This window comes from Panthera uncia, chromosome C2, assembly GCF_023721935.1.
Source record: "Panthera uncia isolate 11264 chromosome C2, Puncia_PCG_1.0, whole genome shotgun sequence".
In the NCBI taxonomy this organism is placed as follows: Eukaryota; Metazoa; Chordata; class Mammalia; order Carnivora; family Felidae; genus Panthera; species Panthera uncia.
Window position 1 is genome coordinate 142,207,517 of NC_064810.1, and position 22,688 is coordinate 142,230,204.

The 22,688-nt window shown below is 38.7% G+C and overlaps 1 protein-coding gene across 9 annotated transcripts in view; it reads left to right on the forward strand.

The window, feature by feature from the left end:
* Positions 1-10,197: 10,197 nt before the first annotated feature.
* Positions 10,198-22,688, forward strand: part of RBMS3 (RNA binding motif single stranded interacting protein 3) — a 708,926-nt gene continuing 696,435 nt past the window's right edge. For all 9 annotated transcript variants that reach the window (XM_049629878.1, XM_049629869.1, XM_049629873.1 and 6 more), the window contains exon 1: positions 10,198-10,426. Coding sequence is in view for 8 of the 9 variants with exons in the window: in XM_049629869.1 (XP_049485826.1) it covers positions 10,352-10,426 (75 nt within the window). In the remaining variant the exon portion in view is untranslated. The remainder of the gene's footprint in view (positions 10,427-22,688) is intronic.

A 22,688-nucleotide genomic window follows, 5' to 3' on the forward strand; every position in this document is an offset into this window, starting at 1 on the left:
TGTAGGTTAGAGGGTAAGCATAGACAATGAAAAGAGAATGAGTTAGGAACACAAGAAGAGTAAATTTGAGGGAATTACGTTTTTCCTTTGTAGTTCATGTGAGTTTCATTATTCCTTGTATCGCAATCAGAAAACACATCAGTGCAACTTTTCCACCACTAGAAATGTGCAAATGGAAATGAAAGGAAATAAGACAACTGTATATTTTCTAGATCAGCACTTTTCAAACTCTCTGTCATGAAACACAGGTTTTTGTTTATTTCTAATTGACCTTAGCTGATATTTCTGGACTATACGATAGAAATTGCTAGAAAAATGAAGTACAAAAAAACAGACCCTCAAAATACATGTCCAAACTTTTATTATTTGGAAACGAGACAGAAAATTCTTCTGACAAATGACTGTAAAGTGGCTGGACACTTATTTTTGAATCTTGTACTCGCTGGTCCTGGACACCGGAGTGCTGGCACATCAGCACTTCCTAGACTTTGGGGAGCGCTGTCCTTGATCTCCTTTTCCCTTGTATTTCGCACATTTGTCTGGTTCTCTAGGTTGGAACTTTCTGGTGTCAGGGATGGGATCTGGGCGTCTGTCATTCTTGGCAGGTATTTTATTGGGCTGAATAATAACTTAAGAAAAAAATGTAAATGATCCCTCATGTTAAAAAAGAAAAAGAAACAACAACAAGTTTGCTATTATAACAAAACCAGAGATACTGGAATAGTGTTTGGATTCCTATCAGGGACACGGCTGTGATCTAAGTCTCCTAAGAGGAGACGTCATTTGGGGACATTTTTTTATTTACCTGGTTTGAGTGTAAAAAGGATTGAAAATATTAAACATTGTCAGTTGCCATTAAATTTGAACTCTCTACCACTTTTTGTGTCTTCTGAAAGGCCTCTAAACCTTCTCAGTGCATCAATTAAGATTAAGTTTGCCAGCTTTAGTAAAGAAAGATACATAACACCCAGGTAAATTTGAATCTCAGACAAGCCATGAGTACTTTTTACAGGTATGGCCCAAATATTTCATGGGACATACCATGTGCAATATTTGGGACATACTTGTATTAAAATATATTCATGACTTGTCTGGAATTCAAGTTTAAATGGGTATCTTGTATTTAACTGGTAATTCTTTTTCTAAAATCATTTAAAATTTTTAAAAAATGTTTATTTATTTATTTATTTATTTTTATTTTGAGAGAGAGAGAGCTAGATTTTTATTTTGAGAGAGAGAGCAAGGGAGGGGCAGACAGGGCGAAGGAGAGAGAGAATCCCAAGTAGGCTCTGCACTGTCAGCCCGGAGCCCCCTGTGGGGATCAAACTCATGAACTGTAAGATGATGCCCTGCGCCGAAATTAAGAGCCAAATTCTTAAATGAATGAGCTACTTAGGAGCCCTTAAAATTTTTAATTGAAGTGTAGTTAACATACAATATTATATTTCAGATGTACAACATAGTGATTCTGTTTAGTGTTAGCCTTTGGCCTGGACTTCTGCAGATGTTTCCAGAGAGAAGAATCAGCCCAGCCAATCAAATCTGGTCGTATTGACCTGACTTGCTTAGCTATTGGCAGCTGGCAGCTGGATGGTCAATACAAGGTAATGGTATTCCTTTTAGAAAAAAAAAAAAATGTGTTTCTCCTGTGACAAAGCAGCTACTCCTCTCTCCCTACTTTGAGGCTTTTAGTTGGCATTTTCCAAAGCTCTGGTCTAATGCTGACACAAGTCATGACAGAAGGTGTCCTTGTAAGAAGGCCATAAGAATCCACCAGCTACATCAGGACAGAATTGGCTCAGTGGGCTGCAAATAGTGGAATTCTTTGCATCGAAATAGATAGGGAGGCATAGTGATAGACAAAAAAACAATAATAAAATTAAAAATCCTTGTGCCTATAGCATATTATAGGCAAGATGACAGAGATTGTTTACAAATAAATTTATGAGGAACTGAGAAATACAAAGGCAGAATTAATTGATGTTAAAAAAATTAAGTTGGGGGTGCCTGGGTGGCTCAGTCAGTTAATTTCAGCTCAGGTCATGATCATGTGCATTTCAGCTCAGGTCATGATCATGTGCATTTTATTCGCCTGTGGTATTCCTCAGGGTTCTCCAAAAAAACCACAACCATTAAGTATATCTCTATGTAGAGAGAGTTTTACCCAGTGATTCATCTCTTACGTATAACACCCAGTGCCCATCCAAAAAAGCGCCCTCCTTAATGCCCATCACCCATATAACCCATTCTCTCACCCACCTCACTTCCAGCAACCCTTAGCTTGCTGTCTATATTTAAGAGTCTCTTGTGGTTTGCCTCCCTCTCCTTTTTTATCTTGTTTTTCCTTCCCTTCCCCTATGTTCATCTGTTGAGTTTCTCAAATTCCGCATATGAGTGAAATCATATGATCTCTTTCTCTGACTGACTGACTTCATTTTAATACCATCTAGTTCTGTCTACATGGGCAAATGGCAAAATTTCATTATTTTTCTTCATCAAGTAGTATTCTATTATATACACATACATATACATACATACACACCACAACTTCTTTATCCGTTCATCAGTTAACGGACATTTGGACTCTTTCCATAATTTGGCTGTTGTTGATAGTGCTGCTGTAAACATTGGGGTGCACGTGCCCCTTCGAATGGGCAGTTTTGTATCCTTTGGATAAATTCCTAGTCAGTGCAATTGCTGGGTCATAGGGTAGTTCTATTCTTAATTTTTTGAGGAACCTCCATACTGTTTTCCAGAGTGGCTACACCAGTTTGCATTCCCACCAATAGTGTAAAAGGGTTTCACTTTTCGACATCCTCGCCAACATCTGTTGTTTCCCAAGTTGTTAATTTAGCCATTCTGACAGGTGTGAGGTGGTATCTCATTGTGGTTTTGATTTGTATTTCCCTGATGAAGAGCGATGTTGAGCATCTTCTCATGTGTTTGTTAGCCATCTGGATATCTTCTTTTGAAAACTATCTATTCATGTCTTCTGCCAGTTTCTTCACCGAATTATTTGTTTTTTGGGTGTTGAGTTTGGTAAGGTCTTTATAGATTTTGGATACTGACTCTTTATCTGAAATGTCATGTGCAAATGTCGTCTCCCATTCCATCGGTTGCCTTTTAGTTTTTTTTGTTTTTTTTTTTTTGATTGTCTCCTTCACTGTGCAGAAGCTTTTTATCTTGTTGAGGTCCAAAGTCTACTGATTTAAATGTTAACCACATTGAAAAAATACCTCACCACAATATCTAGACTTGTGTTTGACCAAACGACCGGGCACTATATTCTAGCCAAGTTGACACATACAATTAACCATCACGTCTGTGGTTCAAATAGAGTTTATGCTATTTCATAGAAGTCCATGCTCTTTCTTTCCAGTTTTCTCTCTGTTCTGCACCATCTGTTTCTATGAAGACACGCTGACTTATTTAGGACTTTTATATATACTGTGAGTTTTCTGTTGTAAACACAAAGATTATCTTAGCCAGTTTTAGAATAAAATGTTTCAGATCTCCATCAAGTGATGCTGAGGAAAAAGCTGGGTTTGGTCTTTATACAGACTTGGGTTAGGGATGTTCCTTTACCATATTATCATTGGATGACTTGGATAGAATAGGTAAAACGTTTCCTTCTCAATTTGCTCAACTATAAAGTGTGGAAAATTATACCCACTTTCCAGGTACTTGTGATTTTTAACTGAGGGGGCATTCATAAACTTCTGGCACAGTGTCTAGTATATAGTAGACCATCTATATTTTATCTCATTTTTCTCCTTGCCCTTCTTCTTTTCGTAAGTAGTGTTTCTTAACCCACTGCCCACGCCTTATATTCCATGCAGAAAACCCTTCCCCTCCTCTGAACATTCAGTAGTTAGGTTTATAGCAGTTCTCTTTCCAGAAAACTTAACCCATTTTTTACATTTGAGTGTATGTCTTCTTTCCCCTTCTATTTCATAAAGTATTGCACTTTCACCACTGACAGATAAATGAGATTATTTTAGATGAAAATTTTTTTCATTTACCTAACAAATATTTATTAAATGTGTATTAAATCCCAAAGCCTGTTCTGGGTGCTGGGGAATAAAACAGTGAACATGAAAGGTAAATTCCTTGCCCTTGGGACCTTAAATATTAGTAGAGGGGATCCTCAAAGAAGGAAATCAACAAATATAGAATCCAAGGGTAGGCTAAGTGATGCTGTGGTAAGTCACCAAATCTCATTAGCATAATTCCAACAAAGGTTTATTTCTTGCTCATAACAAGTCAGTGGCTGGTCCAGGTGACCATTCAAGGCAACTGTTCTAAGCCTTCCAAGATGCTTCCTCCATATAAACACATGCTTCCATCAGGAAAGAGTGGGCTGATGAATCCAACAGTAGCAGTTAAAAGTTCATACACATGTCACTTCTGCTTCAGATTTTATTGGCCATAGCAGGTCACATGGTCATGCCTAATTTCAATGAAGTGGGGAAGTGTGAGTCTTGGTGATCCTAGTGGTAAAGGAGAAACCTATGTGACTACCACAGTATTAAGGGCTATGAAAAGCATGTGTAAAGAGAGAGAGGAGTGTTAAGTATTTTTAAAAAGATAATAAAAGCAAAATAGATATGAGTTTTCATGTATATCTCTCATTGCTTAGAATTATAATAAAGAATGTACTTCAAAAAATTGGGTCAAGTTAATATTTGATAACTATTGTTAGAAATAGGTATTCAGATATGAGGAAAAACATTTAGGTCATTTCTGACTGGCTGATTTTTCGTAGATACTGAGATAATAAATCTACCTGAAGACAAGGGTGATAATTTTTATATTGGTATTCTTGGTTATTTAGGCACCTAGTAGATGCTTAAGCAAAACTGTTGCTTTAAATAATGTCCATTGTTTTAAATTATTCTTGCTTCTCTACAGGATTGTCTTGAAATATAGCCCATTATAATTTTGTCCTGAAGCTTGAAATTTTCTTCCAAGGCCAATTTTTATTGTCTTTATCTCCACTAAAATTTTACATTTAATTATGGTTCAGATTTGGACCACAAATGGTTGAATCACTAGTCGTCTCTTTCTTCTGGGTTGTTTCAAGTATGTTCTTAAAGAATGGATAAGTATTTGATAGGAGAAAAGATAATTGTATCACTCCTGTCGGAGTTTGTAATCTACCATTTTTACCATTTTATCTTTTTTTTTTTTTAAACTTACTTTTATCTTTAATAGGCTGTTGGCATCTGTTGTGTTGGAAAGGGATTTCCCAAATTTGAATAAAGAGAGCAAGAAATACCAAGTTGTGCTTTTGTTTGTTTTAGTTTATTCGAGTTCATGAATGTCTTGTAGATAGGGTAGTATATGGCTTTCAAAGGTAGTGTAATAATAATGATAATAATTATTATTATTTGCTTATCTCTCTACTGTTCTTTTTTTCTGCTTTTGACTAAGTCTTTGTCATTTAAAAAACAAATCAGCCAAAGAGAGGACCCATTTATTCTTTGAGTGGATAGGTCAGAGCAACCAGAAGAGAGTCTCCCATCTCTACCCAGTTGACCCTCATTCCAGGACCATCATTTCTCTAACTCCGGATTGTATGTCTGAGATGTTGTCTCTATCCTATTAACCAAGAACTTGTCTTAAATGAGTGTCTCTCCAGTCTGTATTATGAATCATGTGAATTTGTAAGAGTCCATGCTCTTTGATGTGGTTTACTGCTCTTGGATTTGTACAAAATTTGTTAGTTGGCAAATGGGACACAGCTGGCTTCTGATTTAGAGAGTGCCTTAAATTAGTTACCTCCTACCTTAACTTGATCATTTAAATGGAAAGCACTACTGCTCCAACAGAGCAGACATGATATAAAAACTATTTCTGACATGAGTATCTTGCTTTCCCGATTGTGATTGCTACTGGTGTCTCTAACGGAAAAAATAAAAAAATAAAACACAGGTTTTGCAATTCTCACAAGTGGTAAACTGTCTTTGCATTATTTAAGAAAAGCTTTAAATGTTCAGTGAATGTGCTTAGACTAATGATAGTTGATGCCCAGCACATAGCAATAATCCAATGAAATACAATAGCATTTTGGAAAGTGGCAAATTGTGTAGAAATTGCAGATATCATCAACACATGCTGGGAACTTTACATGTAATAAGTGAGCTATAGCTTGGGCTGAGGAGTTACTTATTTGGCCTTTCATTTGCAAGTAAGTCACCAATCCTTCCCCTCCAAGGCATAGGTAGGCCAGTTATTAATAAAAGAATACTGATATCCTTTGTTCATAGTGGTAAAATTGCCAGAAGCAATTGAGGATCCTGATCTTGTAAGTCTTAGGATTTGGAGGAACCTCACTAAGTCATTTGGAGGACAGCATTCTATAGTTGAAGATGACTAGCTCTACAATCCGAATATTTGCATAGAGTACTGACTGTACTATTAACTCACTAATTTAGCTTTCTTCACTAAGTGCCCGCTAAGACTTACGTGATCTGGCCCAGGGTATCTCTCCAGTCTTCTTTGATAATCTTTACTCCTTGCTTGCTCCATTTCAGCCTCTGTGCCATTTCTTACACATTTTAAAGACATGTTCTTGCTGCCAGGCTTTCTGTACTTACTGTTATCTCTGTCTGGAATGATCTTCCAGATACAGGCTGACATTTATTGAGCAGACCCAGTATGTTTCAAGGTGTTACCAATGCATGGCATGTTAATCTGGGTGAATTCTCATGATAGCTGTATGAAGTGTGTGGTGTGACATTGAATGGATGAGAAAAGGAGGCAGAGTGATTCTGTCAGAGGCAGAACTGGAACCAAGGCAGTTTGGGTGGGAGCCCAGGCCCTCATAAAAAGAGCTCTCTTGGTACACAACACCCAGGGTGTGGTTCCCACCCTTCCTTTAACCTCAGAGCTCTTTCTTGGTGAGCATTTCCTGACTATCCTATTTAAATTTTTTTATGATTATGTTTGTTTATTTTGAGAGAGAGAGACAGAGACAGAGACAGAGACAGAGTGCGGGCAGGGGAAGGGCAAAAAGAGAGGGACACACAGAATCTGAAGCAGGCTCCAGGCTCTGAACTTTCAGCTAGAGCCCAACATGGGGCCCAAACCCACAAGTTGTGAGATCATGACCTGAGCTGAAGTCGGTTGCTCAACTGACTGGGCCACCCATGTGACCCCTGACTTTCCATTTAAAGAGGAATCCCTATGGGGCGCCTGGGTGGCGCAGTCGGTTAAGCGTCCGACTTCAGCCAGGTCACGATCTCGTGGTCCGTGAGTTCGAGCCCCGCGTCGGGCTCTGGGCTGATGGCTCGGAGCCTGGAGCCTGTTTCCGATTCTGTGTCTCCCTCTCTCTCTGCCCCTCCCCTGTTCATGCTCTGTCTCTCTCTGTCCCAAAAATAAATTAAAAAAAACGTTGAAAAAGAAAAAAAAATTAAAAAAAAAAAAGAGGAATCCCTATAAAGGAAGAAAGGAGGGAAGGACGGATGGAAGGAAGGAAGGAAGGATCCCTGTGACTCTGTTTCTCTTTACTCAACTGTGTATTTCTCAACAGCACTGCATATTACCTGATTTATATTGCCTGTTTGCTTGCTTATCACTTTATCTCCCTCACTAGAATATATATTCTATGAGGGCTGGGCATTGTTCTGATCTGTGTTATCACTCTATCCCCTGCATCTAGAAATTTACTGAAATGTACTGGAAGAAGTGTATGAGTTGGGTTAGAATTTTTATTGTATTTAAGATATCTTATTTTTCAAACATTTGCAGAGCACCCTGTTTGTGCTAGATTCCATGGCAGTTTTTGGAAATATGAAGGTGAATGAGATTGATGGGACCTTGTACTTTCCTGCTTTTCCTGAGGCTTTAAGGGCATCATAGAAGAAACAAACATGCAATTAACAGGCAGTTGCCAGGCTAAGCATTCTATTAGGGCAAATGTAAGGTGCAGCAGGGAAGTGAGGGTTCAGGTAAAGCTACTCTGAAGGGCTGATACGCATGCTGAGAGCTGAAGGATGGAGATGCAAGACCACCCTAGGGCAGAGCAGATAACAGAAGGCCCTGAGAGAGCACATTCTGGTTCAAAAGCAGTTCACTATGACTGTGAGGGGCAGAGCTGACTATCCGAGTCTGGAGAATAAAGTTGAGTTTTCAAGTGCCTTGAAAACTATTCCAAGGAGTCAGGGCTTTGTTGTCTGAGCAATGAGATGTCCCTGAATGGTTTTTAAATCAATGTAATTTTGATTTCGTATCTGATTTAGTTTATAGCCTTCAGCCAGGTAAGTTGGCAGTATTTCCACTTTCTGGATGGGGTGAGTGAGGCCTGAATAACACATTTAAATGTTGGTGGAGTTGATTTAATTCTCTCAATGACAGTGCTATCAGGACTCCTAACATATCTTCCCACCCTCTCTCCTTTTTTTCTGGTTGTTGTTATTGGCAAAAGTCAAACATAAAGCTACCCACCGTTCTTATCTTTCTCCAAGGAACGTCCATGTACTCACACAGCTTCCAATAACCAGACCCCTGAGTGGAAGCCAGTGACCTCAAGGGTGGCGGGACTTGTATGTGGATGGACACCATATTGCGCATTGGGCTAGAATTCTCTGTTCTTCACTAAGAAGCTGGATTTATACCAGGAACCTCTTATCTGAAAAGGCGACTCTGGACTGGGGAGAACAGAGCTGGTTTGACAAAGTAGAGAGGCTCTCAATATTGGTCTGCCCACGCTTTGGGCATGTGTGAGCACTCACAGCAAAACACAGCTGGCATGTCTAATTTTAGCCTTGTCTGCCTCGAAAAGAGACCCTTAAAGGAAATATATTTTCTCTGAAACAATTTGTATTATTAATGTAATAGCTGATAGACCTGTCAGAATACTGCTTATTATTGGTGGGGAAAAACTCTGCCAAGTAAGTATGATTTTGTGTGTGTGTGTGATGTTATCAGTAAAGTGATTAATGCATTCATGAATCAAAATAATTAGAAAGAGATAGACAGTGAGAAAACCAGTGATTTTATTTATAAAGACACCCGTCAACCTAGTGGGATACCTCTTTTGATGCTTACAAAATGGATGTAACACTAAGAGTGACCGTTTCTGCTCTAGTAAGTCGGTCACTGTGATCGAACAGTAGTCCCGGAGTAGACTCTACAATTTCTTCGCTACTTTTCATTCTCCATGTCCTCCGAGAAGAGTTTCTGAACCGGGTCTCAGATTCATCTGGCCTTATATGTTAACAGGTTTTGAAAGCATCTGAGACACCCTGTTTCCATTTTCACCAGCAAGGGTTGTCCCTCTGCCTTTATTTATTATTATTTTTTTCTTTCTCTTCCTTTCTCCCTTCGTCTTCCCTCCCATGGTCTTCTGTGTTTTGTTTAGCAGGGTAGCATACCTTGCAACTTGGCAAGAAAAAAAAGAAAAGAAGGCAGCTCTTGTGGGTGTGGGGGGGGGGGTAGATGAAGGGAAGGATAAGAAATAATCCACCGCCTGCATTTGAGTTCCCCGGGTTCAGTTCCAGCGGCAGCCAGCTGGCTGCAAAAATTGCTTTGCTATTCGAGATAGCCAGCAGAGGGAATCGGAACTTTGCTTGCAGCAGGGGTTGAAGCAGCCTTTTTTTTTTTTTTTTTTTTTTCTTGGAGGAAATACTGCAGCCTTCTGGACTGCGTACGCTGCTCCCTGGAGAGGCTCTCTCGGTTCCACCCACCGGCTGGAAGGAGGGGAAGTGAATGAAAGGACAGGACAAGCCCCGAACACCATGTCACTCTGGGAGGGAGACAGCAGCAACTAAGCTGTGCGAGGCTTTTTTTTTTTTTTTTCCTTTTTCTTTTTCCCTTTCTTTTTCTTTCTTTTTTTTTTTCTTTTTTCTGTTTCTTCTTTCTTTCTCTTTCTCTTTCTTTCTTTTTTTTTTTTCTTTTTCTTTAAGGTGGGGAAAGAGACAAACAGGAGACAGGAAGCTGATCTGCAAGGATTCGGAGTTGTGCTAAAAGGACTTTGATTTTTTTTTTCTCTCTCTCTCTTTACAAACGCTGGCAATTGACATCACTACAGACAGCCTGGTAGAGAACAAACTGCCTCATCCCAAGTGGACCCTGGCAGCTGGGGAAGGAAGGCAAGATCTGGGGAGGCTGTGTCTGTTGGTCTTTTTTCCTACCGATACCCCTCCTTTTTTTTTTTTTTTTTTTTTTTGGTGTGTTTCTTTTTTAAATTCTTGCTGTGTTGGAACTAGCGAGTGGTGGAAGACGAGGGATTTCTGAAGCCTCATCAGTCATCGAGACTGTCAGGAATAGTGGTTTAAGAGGAAGCTCGGCCTGGGGCACTATACCCTGTCATCCAGTTCCCTGCCTCGGAGATAAAGATTCCAGCTACATGGGCAAACGCCTGGATCAGCCACAAATGTACCCCCAGTACACTTACTACTATCCTCACTATCTCCAAACCAAGGTATGGCTCGACCCACAGTCTGGCAATCAGTGTGGTATCCTTCTGCACTTGGGATGGGAAATAGACAGGCATGTGAATTATTATTTACCTCCCCTTCCCCATCACCTCTTCCTGCTTCTTTGAAATTAGTAACATACCAAGGGAGTTAATGAGGCAGAGGAGAATATAAGAAGAAAGCAAGCCCGGGATTGTGGCTTTCTCTTTTAGGAGAGATAATAGTTTCGCTCGTGTTCTTTTGTTGTTATTTGGCAACATGAAAATGTTCCTGATATCCGTAGTAAAGTCCTTTGCAGATGGACAGGGTTGTTAGAAAGGCGATCGTAACAGTGATTATCAGGCACAAGAATACAATTTCAGGGGCTTTTCTGGTGAGCTGTTCTTTGTTTGTGGCTCTAAAAGGGTTTTTCCCACTGGATAGGACACGCCAGGGTGGGGGCAACTCAAACTTTTAATCGCTGAGTATAAAATGAAAGAAGGGTGTGGGAAGGTATAGTACAGCTGACTAAAGTCCTTTAGAGTTTGTTTGGGTGTGTTTTGTGTGTGTGTGTGTGGTGTGTTTTATTTGCCTTACATATTTTATTTTATATTGAGGATGAGCAAGATGCTAGAGACTGAATTTTGGAGCTTTACCATAGGTGTTCTTTACTTTTAGAAGCTCTGTTTTTCTGTGCTGGCTGCCATCAGGAGGCCTGGGTCTTGAAACGGGATGCAATGTAACTGATGATAATTGGACGTGAATTGGTTAAATACTTGAATCTTTACGTGTGTGCTGAAATGATCATTAAGGGGCCAGTGGCAAGCCCACGTAACGAAGCAGTGGGCAGTGCCAGCCGTGAACTTTATCCTGCACTTCAGACATGAAAGACTCTCAGGTGTGAAATCACTGCTCCAATTTGTCAATTAAATTGGACTTGACTGGGGTGGGGGGGATGTTGGTGTAGTTACCACTTTGAACGCGTGGGTTTATTTCTATATGGATGATATTATTTTGTATTGCATTAGCCAGACTCCGCTGTCTTCTTAATAAATAAATATGCCGAGAGTGAACAAGGCGTGCCTGAGTGATCTGTGCTGTCACTAGGACTCGATGATGTGATTAGTGTTTGGTAATTCATGCTGTAGTTAGCTCTTATTTATTCTGTCTCATCAAACAATGCCTATTTGTAAACCAGACCAGGCAGCAGACTTTCAGAATTACATTAAAAATTGTTGCTTTTTTCCTTTCTTTTTCAATCGCTCTATGACTCGCCCTGCCCCTCCAAGGTCGACTCACATTGCTTTTTGCCTTTGTGAGCATTTAGTTTGTGCTGCTGCTGCTTAAATAGACCAGCCCTCCTGCTCCAGTGCCTTGAGATTTAACTCTTTAGGGGATTGGGTAGAGAATGTCGCCTGCCTTCCTTAAGGAAATGGCAAAGCAAGGACAAGTTAAAAAAAAAAAAAAAAGGAAATTTATAGTCATTTCTCATCCCCCAAAGAAACAAAAACAACAAACTCAAGGGTTCCATGAAAAATATCGGACATTCCATCCCTTTTACTCATTTGGCTAAATTTTTCCAAATGTTTCAAAATTCATGCTTTCTTTTTGGGTCTTTTTTTTTTTTCTATGAAGTATATTCAGAAAAGAAACTTCAGATAAAAATGAATGGAATAATGAAATAATTGCTTTCCTGCTTGAGATTTCTTTTAACTTATTACCATCAGGAAATAATGTGCGTATTAAGGACAGGATGCTAGATGAGCTACACTGATGGGAAGTCTGTGTGTGTGTGTGTGTCTGTGTGTGTGTGTGTGTGTGTGTGTGTGTGTGTGTTTGAGAGAGAGAGAGAAGGAGGGAGCGAAGGAGAGAGAGAGATTGGGATGAAGAGGAAAAGTGAAGTGACAGAAAAGAAGAGAGCCTAAAAAATATAGAGGGAATTAAAAACAATCTGTTTTGGGGTCCTGTGTAGTTTAGTGTTGTGTAGACAGGCGGCATCTGGATCTTGTTACTTTCAAGCTAGTCAAAGCCATCAACTTCTGGAACATTTTTAAAGAAGCTAGATCTATTAGGTGACCTGAGCTGATATTTGGGTAATCAGATCAGGGTGGTAGGGAATATAAGATCAGCTCCTTTGGCTATCCTGGTAGTTCATATTGATTATTATGTTGTAAAATTTCGACAGTGCTGTGAAGTTGTCGAATGCTGTTACGGTGGCTCTGAAATGACAGACATTAATAACATTCCTGGAAGCTGAAGATGTGAAAACGTGCCCTGGTTTGAAACGTGGGCGCACAGGGGAGGGGAAGAAGGGTCAATCATATTTTCAAATGTGGGGGCTTCCTGACAGCATGAACACTATGTAATAAAGTACCATCATGCCCCCGTGTAACATGAACACAACTAGGTTATTTCAGTATCATTTTTTTGGCTTGTTTTATGCTTATATCTTAAAATTTAATCTATAATACTTTTGAAGGAAATACATGCTGCTCATGTTTATTTGGTAAGCCCAGGTGGAATTCATAGATTCTACTGTCCTTCCAGCCTTGGGTTATAGTTATAATCCATTTTTGAAATCATAGCTGTTTAAAATGATGCTGGTATATAAAGAATACTCATGGTTGATAAAAATAGAATTCTGTGGTTGACAATAAAAGTCATGTTCTGGTGACATCATAATTTAAGCTGTTGTCTAAATTCAGGTGTTTTCAACTAATCAACAAAAGCTGTTTACTGACATTATTTTGGGTTGGAGAATCTTTATGGGATCGTTACAGAACTGAAAGGTTCACTATTTATTGTATTCATTCAGAAAGTGCAAAATACTGAACCTTTTCTTTTACTTCAGTGTGTATATTGGATACAGCTGCTGTTTTATTATGATAAAACAAAATGAAAGTAGGATTTTTAAGTAAATGGAAATGTTTCTGTTTCCTCAAATGCAATTAAAGTTTTAGAAAAACTTGGGATGCTTCCCTGCCTTCTCTGCTCCTCTTATTTCCGATCAAATTAGAACCAATCCATTAACTTTGTTGCTTAAAAATAAAATATAATAATAATAGTAAGACATTTATGCTTTTCTCCCTTTGAATAATTTTCTAAATGCTTAAAACAATAGATTAGAAAAATGTACCTGTGAGTTAAATGAAAACCAGTGGCTGACTGGTGGCTAGCTATGCCTTGCAGCAGTGTTGTTCCAGAATGCTTACTCTCCAAGACCTCACGTTCAAAGTTGTCATTTGTCAATTTTCTTTTGGCCATTTTTCTTTTCCTCTCAAAAGAACCAATTTCAAAAAGTAACGTTGGTTTTGGTTAAGCAGTAAAGAAGAAATCTTGGTGACATGTTGTAATATTTATATAAGAGACATAACTGGATTAAAAAAAATCTTCATCAAAACAAATTTGCTGTTTGAAGGCCACCCAGAATAATAAGCAAATTTTAGAGAACGGGGACCAAAAAAGGGTTCATGAGCTTAATGATAATGTCTATAATGATGTTTGACTGAGTTGTAACCTAATATTTCTCAGGAATTTTGTTCTAGCCCATTCAAAGTAGCTAACCTGTTGCTTTTGCATTGTGAGAGCCAGGGTGAATTTCAATCTGAATTTGAGGTACTTTGGGGCGGTTTCTTGGCAAAACAGCTTAGTCAAACTAGGAGAAGTAAAAAGAGTGAAACATGGTCACAGCCCGGCGAACTAATATTTTGCAGCTGAGAAATAGGTATTTCTCTCATAAATGATGCTTCGAAAACTTGGGTCATCCTTCCAAAACTTTAAACTTCGTCCAGGCGCCCACAGCAAGCTTGTCCTTCCTTCTGTTTCCTTCCCCTGACCAGGTCACGACATCTCTATCAATCCAGGGCACAGTTTCTACTCACGCTGCTTTTCTATCAGCCCACTGCTTTTCCTTCTTTGGCCGTCCACTTCCCCTGAAGATCTTACAGAAATGGGTTCAGACTGTGGGACCCTATAGGGTTTTTCTGGCTGGTGGTATTCAGATTGTATTCAGAGCATGGTGTGAAGTTGGGGTCAGTTGTAAGGAGTAATTCATCAACTGCACACCGATTTCAGGCTGAGTTTCTAACCATCTGCAGCCTGGACAGCTGCCCATCTCTCAGAGTCTAGCTAGAGCCCAACTGATTGTGCCATAGAAAGAGCAAACACTTGAAACACAAAGGACGAAGGAGGAGGTGAAGGAAGAGAGAGGCTCCTAGGGGCAGAAGATATTCTCAAAGATGTAAACGTACAAATCCTTCAAAAGCAAAACAGAACAACCCTTAACATACTTCTTGCACATGAAAATGTAGAAAATCTTGCAGAGGGAGGGAATGAGTTTAGAATTTCCTTAGTACTTCCTGCCTCAGATTTGCATTGATAGCCAGAGTTGGTAACTTGCCAGTTTTAAAACAGCCTTGAAAACTCCCAAGTTCTGTTTTCCTTTGAAAGCCTGAAACATACAAAACTGGTTTTCTAAAAATCTTCCAGCAAGAGAATTTTTAGGTACAACTCCAAATATTTCTTTTGCTTCAAGGGGGGGTAAGGTGGTAATATGCAACTATGATAAATCTTGTCTCTCTTTAGAATGTATACAATTTTAATTGGTTTTAAGTAAGAGAAAAATAGTTATAGGGGGTCACTTTCCCTTTCTAGTTGTTTTGTTTTCTTTACTCCCCCCCCATTTTTATTATCATTGGGTTTGTCTTTTCTATAATATAGTCATTGTTTCACTAAGCTGAGTGCCTACTTAGATGGAGGAAATATGTAAAAAGTTCATGTGTTTTCTTTCTTCAGAATCATGCCAAATTCAAAGGAAACATGTAAATTTGTTCTAACCGTATCTTTGTAATGCAGTTTGCTCTTGCTTTCTCTCAATAATAGAATTAAAACTCAACATTATTTCTATGAAGTAATTAAATCTATTAGAGGGCTGGAGGTAGGGGTGATTTGCAGGGAGGGAGGCAAAAGAAGGGAAGGAGGATGTAAGTTCATCTCAGGTCTTTCTGGCTTCAGGAATTCTGGAAAGCTTCGTTTTTTGCACTAATATGATTTTTACACAATCCTTTTTGACATTATCAGTCTTTTTGGCAGAGAGAGGGCTCCGTCACAATTATGCCCATGCCAAATTCTAAGAAAACCAGTCTTTTCCTTTAAGAGAAAATCTTTTTAGTGTCGGACTTCTTATTCAGAGTAAATGGTTGATGTTTATCCAAAATTGGCTTCGAGTACTACATTAAAATTGTGTTTTGTAACAGTCTCATAAGCCACAGCTGTATGTGATTAAATAGTGTAATATCAAAAGCATGTGAGAATAGACTTTTTTATGCTATAGCTTTTGCACAGCAAGAGAGCAGATGAAACTACCAGGGCAACAGTGTACTTGTGTGTCGTAATACCTGTGTCGAGGATATGCGATGCTGGTCTTTGCAGTAGTGGGAAAAATGCTAGAACTGCCTTGGACAGGATTGAAACATACACTTTCTGAAGATGGAGACAGACATATGATACCAGTTTTTAAATATAGAGTGCCATTTAATTGGAAAACCCATATTTACTGAAGGGTCTGTAACCAGTGCCATTGGAAGGGGCATCATGACTCCCAAGGAGCACCACATTCAAAGAGCCAAAGCGAAATTTCTCGTCTCTGTTTTGAAACCGTCAACTGTTTTTCTCCTGCTTTTTTTTGTTTTTATTTTTGTTTGTTTGTTTGTTTTTTGGTTTTTGGTTTTTTTGTTTTGTTTTTTGCTACTTTAATCTGTGGAACTATTGTAAGAAAATTTTCAGGCTGTTTATCCCTGAAGATGGGTAACAAGGACCAGTAACTTAGAAAGAGCAAAATAGGCAACAGTGTGATTCTTTTTTTAAGATATTTGAAAATAGGATATTTGGTTTTTGATGCATATTGCTCTTCTGTGGCCTGTGTGAAAAAGAGCATAATTACACAAAGAGACACAACTTTTGGGTCTGTTTTTTATGGGATGTTTTACTTCAGAGTTTTTGGAAAAAAAAACAAAAACAAAAACTATTCATGAAAATGATCATCGTGAGTTTATTAGAGTTGTAAATCTATAGGATACTAATACTAATAAAAGATTTATTAGTAAGTCATTGTTTTCAGGTCCTTGAAAAAGTGTATAGGGGTGCCCGTTTTTCAGATTTCAGACACTAGAAAGCAACTTGGAAAAGGAAAAAAAAAAAGAAGGGTTGAGAGAGGTAACTTGGATTCTGTTTGGTTTTGTTTTTTATGTTGATATATATAGGCTGAGAATTTGTTCACATTTTAAATTTTTGGTTTTTTTTCATATAGATTTATTGGTCAGGAAGTATATACCATGTGGAATCAGCTATACGGATAAAGTTTTGTAATTCAGAACATTGATGTCTAATGGGTAACAAATTTCAAGAATATGGATAATAAATGATAAGACATGGATTCTGGTTTTGTTTTGTTTTTGGAGGGAGGGAATTCTCTGAATTGTGTGTCAACGAGTTGGTTTCTAGGTCAGGTTCTCTAAGATCTCTTCCAGGCTTAGCATTTGTGACTCTCACTTTTGAGATAAATGAGCCTGCTTTGATGCATTCGTGGTATTGGGAGATGACCTTGGTTTTGTGCCATTGGTGAGTTTTTGTTCAGCCCCCCATTGCTTTCTCCAGAGCAGATCAAATGCTGCTTTGCCGACTTTGGTGATTTGACGAATTTAACTGTCTGCATCCTTTGCCACATCTAAACCCAGTGCACCCAGAGAAACACATCCATCACCTGGGAGTGGGTGGAGAGCAATTCCCAGGGGTGGGACAGAATGACAGGCATCATTTTATCATGGCCGTTGCCGTCTTTGTTGTGGTGGTTAAAGTTTTCTCCTTTGGGTAAAATTAGAGCTTGTCCAAAGCCTCGATGGTGACAGTGTGATGCTTTACTTTTCCTCATTTAACTTCCTCTCTGCAGGTTGTATAAGAACTGAATGGTTAGGCATATGTTTGGCCTAACCAGTTGGGGTAATGGAGGCAGTAGGACTGCCTCATTAAAGTCCTGATACCCCTAGTTTTATGAATGAAACCAGGAGCTAGTGTCAATGTGGAAATGACAAATCGATAGATGAAACACTATTTTGACTGGAGTTTGCAAATCCTTGAAATCCCCGAATTTCTGAATAGTACCCTTTAAAGCATGGGAAATAAATACTATAGTAACTATAGTGTATGGTATTATATGAGGAAAGGAATAACATCTTTAGGACACAGAAGCAAGACCGTTATCCTTTCCTCTTTTTCTTGCCAGATACCCTTCTTATTCTCAAAGAAGTCCCTGTTAGATGCATTCATGAAAGTTTGTAGAACCTTGAATTTTGTTTTTATGAGTGATAACCAAATAGAAAAAATAGACTTGAATGCATATATAGTCAAGGCAACCCTTATAACGTCCTGTCCTGTTGTGTGGAAAGTAAGGCACAATGGAAGAAACAAACAAATCTTACTATATTCTAAATGTCAGTAGTAATGGTTTGGGGTACTGATTTTTAATTTGTTCCAGAATTAGCTTTCCTATCATTATATTGTACTGTTAAGAAATTGTTGTACATCACACTTTTTATGCTAGATACGATCTTTTGGTTATTTCAGTCTTAGCTGATAGTTTTCAAGCTGAATATGGATCATGCATAGAATTTAAGGAGGATTTTTGAGAAGTCTTTCTATTTTTATCTCATGTACTGCTGTCTATTTATCTTAGTCATATTGCTGATTGATGATGATTTAATGAAAAGGAAAATGGAAAACAGAATGCTAACTATCTGGGTTTCTGGAACTGGTTAAGATACCTTGAAGGCTTTTCTTACGTATGTGAGTCATAGTTGAAACTATTATCAGTGTCTTGTAAACTCTCAGTTGCCCCTTTTAAAACTTACCACTCACACAAACTGGACAGTTGCACCCTGAATACCACTTATGCTAAGCTAACTTAACACTCAAGCAAATATACTTTTATACTCCCAAGTAGTTTCGAGTAGATGAAGTATTTGAAGGATTGTGTACAACGCTTGGAATAAAATTTCAGAGATTGTTTTCTAGTGTATCATACAAAAAACCATATGATATACCTGTGATGTTTACTTTCTTCTCAGGAGATGAGAAAAACACAGTTTTTTGTTTGTTTGTTTGTTTGTTTTTTAACTTGGCGCTAGTCTCTTGAAGGGTTGTGACGGCTCCTGAATTATCCTTGGTCTTGGCTTTCAGCCCCTAGGCCTCTTGTCTGTTGCTGTCCGTGACAATTCAGACTTGAACCATTAGAAATTAAGATATTGTGTTTCAATTTAAGACAAGGAATTCTGAAAATAATAAAATTCTGATGTTCTTTTTAAAATTTATTCCAAAAGATTAACCACTGCCTTCAAACTTCCTTATTTATCTGTTAGGACAACTTGATTTCATCATAACAATGGCGAGTTTTCCCTTCCCGCCTTATTCTTGTTTTCATGTTTAACTTCGTTAATAGGCTGGAAAAAGATAAAGGAAAAAAATCAGAAGGGATAGGTCAATGACCATGGAAGAATTTCTTTCCAAGTTTAGTGGCTTCCTTTAACAATGGGAAAGGTGAAAGGTCATTTTAAAACTCTCATATTTTCTGGACAGTCCTAGAAGCCCCCATCTCACAAACTTAACAGACATATTAAAGGGCATTAATATTCCCCATCAAAATAGATTTCTTTTGTTTTTTGCAATAAAATATTTAAAGAGTTTTTATAATTTTGCTGCCCAAACTCGAGTGCAAGTAAATAGATTTATCTCGCCTGCGAAATTGCGGCTGGCATCTGGCATACAGGAGTATGCATCTAACATACAGATTTTCTTGAGTACAAAGATTATCAAAGGACTAAGTGGAACCGTGAATAGAGTTGACAGTGACTTGTATTTTGTTGATATGTAAACAAATGTTTATTACTTTGGTTTCATAGTTTTCTTTTTAGTTTGGAGGTGATGCATTTTTTTCATCTTGTCAGTGTTTTTGTGGGTCCCTACAGTGGTCAGAAAGCCTGAAAAGCTGGCCATGTCTCTACCTATCGTGACCTTTTGGCATTTAAGATATCTCTGTATTTTAGTAATCCCAAATTTCTGGGGCGGGACACGTGGTAGAACAGCACAGTGTATCGGAAAATGTCATTAACATTCTTTGGCTAAAATATGTCAAAAGTAGACACATTGGATTGACCTTTGGCAGCAAAGACAGCCGAGAGTTCCAGATCTGGGTGCCAGGTTCACAGAATTTTTTTCATTGTGCAATTGGTGGAATTGTTTACCAATTGGAAAGAAATAGAGCTTGGATGTAACAGGTGTTTCCCCGGGCTTCCAGCTTAAGGGTACAGGCAGGAGGCAAATCAATGGCATAATATCTACTTTATGGCATAATCTTTCTAAATTCTTCTGTCTGGAAATTGGGTCATGGTTTTGCTGTGTGTATTAAAACTTCCACCTCCTCCTGTTTCTCAGGGCCATAGTTGTTCTCTTGGTGTGCAAAGGTCCCTCTTAGCCCTATGGAATCCATGTACTTTTTACAGAACATATGTATCTACATGTGTGCACCCTCCAACCAGATCTATCATTACTTGCACTGGTGTTGGGCACACTGAAGATACTTCAGCCCTGAGCCTCACGTGATAGCTTCCTTCATATTCATTCTTGTCCCAGTGATACAAGACAGTCAGGATCCCAGGCCCAGGGCATGATCATTTTCTCCCAACTTGAGAAGGATTTTTTTTTTTTTCTTTCTCTAACTTCACACATACACTCGTACCTAAAAATTCATTCCCTTCCCCAATCTTCCAGGGAGAATTCTCATAATCACCTGATGTTTGGATTCTCTACCTAATTACTCAATTTTTCTTCCCAGCTCTCTGGCTAGATCTCACTGAATTTCATTAGCAGATTCAAGGAATCAGTTTTGATTTAGCTCTCTCACATATAACACACTCACACACTTCTGGAAACTTTAAGGATTATTTCAATGGTTCTGATTTTTCACTGAGGCTGAATGACCAGGGGGGAATGTGGAGAGGCAAAGTGGTCTCAAGGTGACATATATGTGTTCTTTCCATATCTTTTTTTTCTTTTCTGCTAGTTGGTAGTAAAAAAGAGACAAGTCTCACTGAAGTACAGGTAACTGATAATTTCCATTTCTTTCAAAAGAACTCTATCTTCCCATGATCTGAGGTATATTGATAATATATTATACAAGTTACATACCCACCCTCTTTTTCCTGTTATTTTTGATAGCATCTTTTAGAAATCTTATTGATCAATTGATTCTAATTTTCCCCCCAAATAATTTCTTAATAATTATTTATACTGTGGGATTTCTAATGATCTTCAAAGCTTTCAGTGATGAGGCTGTCAATAGTATGGTGGAAAAAAAATGACAGTTCTGAAATTTTAATTTAACTAGTGATTTATGAGAAGCCCCAAGACAGAGAAAACAAAGAAAAGAAGAAACAGAAATTAGAAAGACTAAGATCTTATTCTACGTTTCAAATTTCTGGAATTTGACCATATGTTTTCCTTTCCAAAAGCAAACAATAAGAACTCTTTGGCAAGGAAAATACAGTTTACAAATCAAAGAACCATCGTTAGGGAAAACTGTAACGTGAAGATAGAACTGGATATGGAAGAGTCATATAGTTGAGGCTTTTGGTGTCTTGTAGAAAAAAAAATCATGCTTATGAGGGCAAACTTAGTGCTTTGTTTGGGTTTTGCATGTGGAGGCATTCAGTAACCTCCAAGCACTTGCTTTATTTGTTCTGACTTCCCATCACTAGTTCTCAGAACCTGGATAAAAGCTTTATTAATATTTTTGATTGGAAACAGGAGTATTTTTCAGAAAGTCTTTGGAATCAAAATTTAACACATATTTAGGCATTTCTGTATATAAAATGTTCCTCTGACATCCATCCATACTTGAAAATACAATCATGAGTGAAGCTCCTAATATACATTGTTCAGTGTGGAAAGGATCTGGCTTTGAGAGGAGGAGAAACAGCATAAATGGTAAAACCAGAAAACTTGTATTGGCATGAGGACCACACAGTGCAAAGTACTCACCAGACAGGAGTGCTGTTTGTGGGCCATGAATGACCCAGAGATCCACAGAGGAGTTGAACTGACAATGTGTGTGCAATGACACTTCCATGCTCTATACTCTCAGCACATGCATATGTTAGAATCCTGGGTCCTGGTGAAAAGAGAGTCTGGGTTTCAACATGGTCACTGAGGGGTTTAGGGCAATCGAAGTCCAAGAAAGATTAGCTATTCTTGTTACTCATAGGCCATCTTTTCTGCCAAGTTCATTTGCCTCACATCCCCATCCCTGTTCCATTTAGGATGGCTGTCTGACGTGACCTTGCTTGCACGTTAAGTCGTCTACGTTTCCCTGCCTTTCCCAGACTGTCCCTCCTGGGGAACTAATTCTTTTCTTTCTGTACCACAGCTTCTTTCCCACTTGCCCGTTCCTGCTCAGGTTCCTCCTCCTATCTCAGGTTTTCAGCTATGAATTTATTTCCCTTCTTAGCCTCCTTGCCTTTAGCTGCTAAACTTCTATATCCTCCTTCCTGTTCTCTTAGCTTCCTGTCCCTCTTACCGTTTTTAGTTCTTGATTCCCCCACCTCATTTCTTTGCAAGGTAGAATGGGAATGGGTTTTGACTTTCTTCCTTCTGTGTTTGGTCATGAATTTATTTTTGGCGTTTTGAATACACCTGTACTCCTCATGTCTGTGTCAGGATTAGTCTTGAACCCCCATGGACTAGGGCCATGGGGTCTTCATCTGTGAGTGTCCTGCAGTGGCCAATAGAGTGCCACTGAGTGCATAATGCAGTGCAGACTGAGTGCATAATGAAAGTTTTTCAGAATGTGTTAATCTATGTCTTGTGAATTAGTCCATTGCTGAAAACCAGAGTTGCTCTTTATCTCAGTGACGCTTTGTGTCAAAGGCATTTTGCGTATCAGAAGTAAGTCTTGTTAAAGCATCTTTCTTGACATATACAAATTGATGCACTCTCTCCCTGCCTCACCTGCCTCACCCCCACCCCACAAAACAAGTGGGCCACCAGGCTAGGCACCCTACGACTGTTGGCTGGAGTTGGTTTACATTTCTAGCTCATGGGACACACTATGATAGCAGAGGTGAGCTAAGCCAGAAACTGCAATAGAAAAAGAAAGAAGAAAAAAGGAAAGGAGAAGGGAGGGGGGAGAAGAAGGAGAAAGAAAGAAAGAAAGAAAGAAAGAAAGAAAGAAAGAAAGAAAGA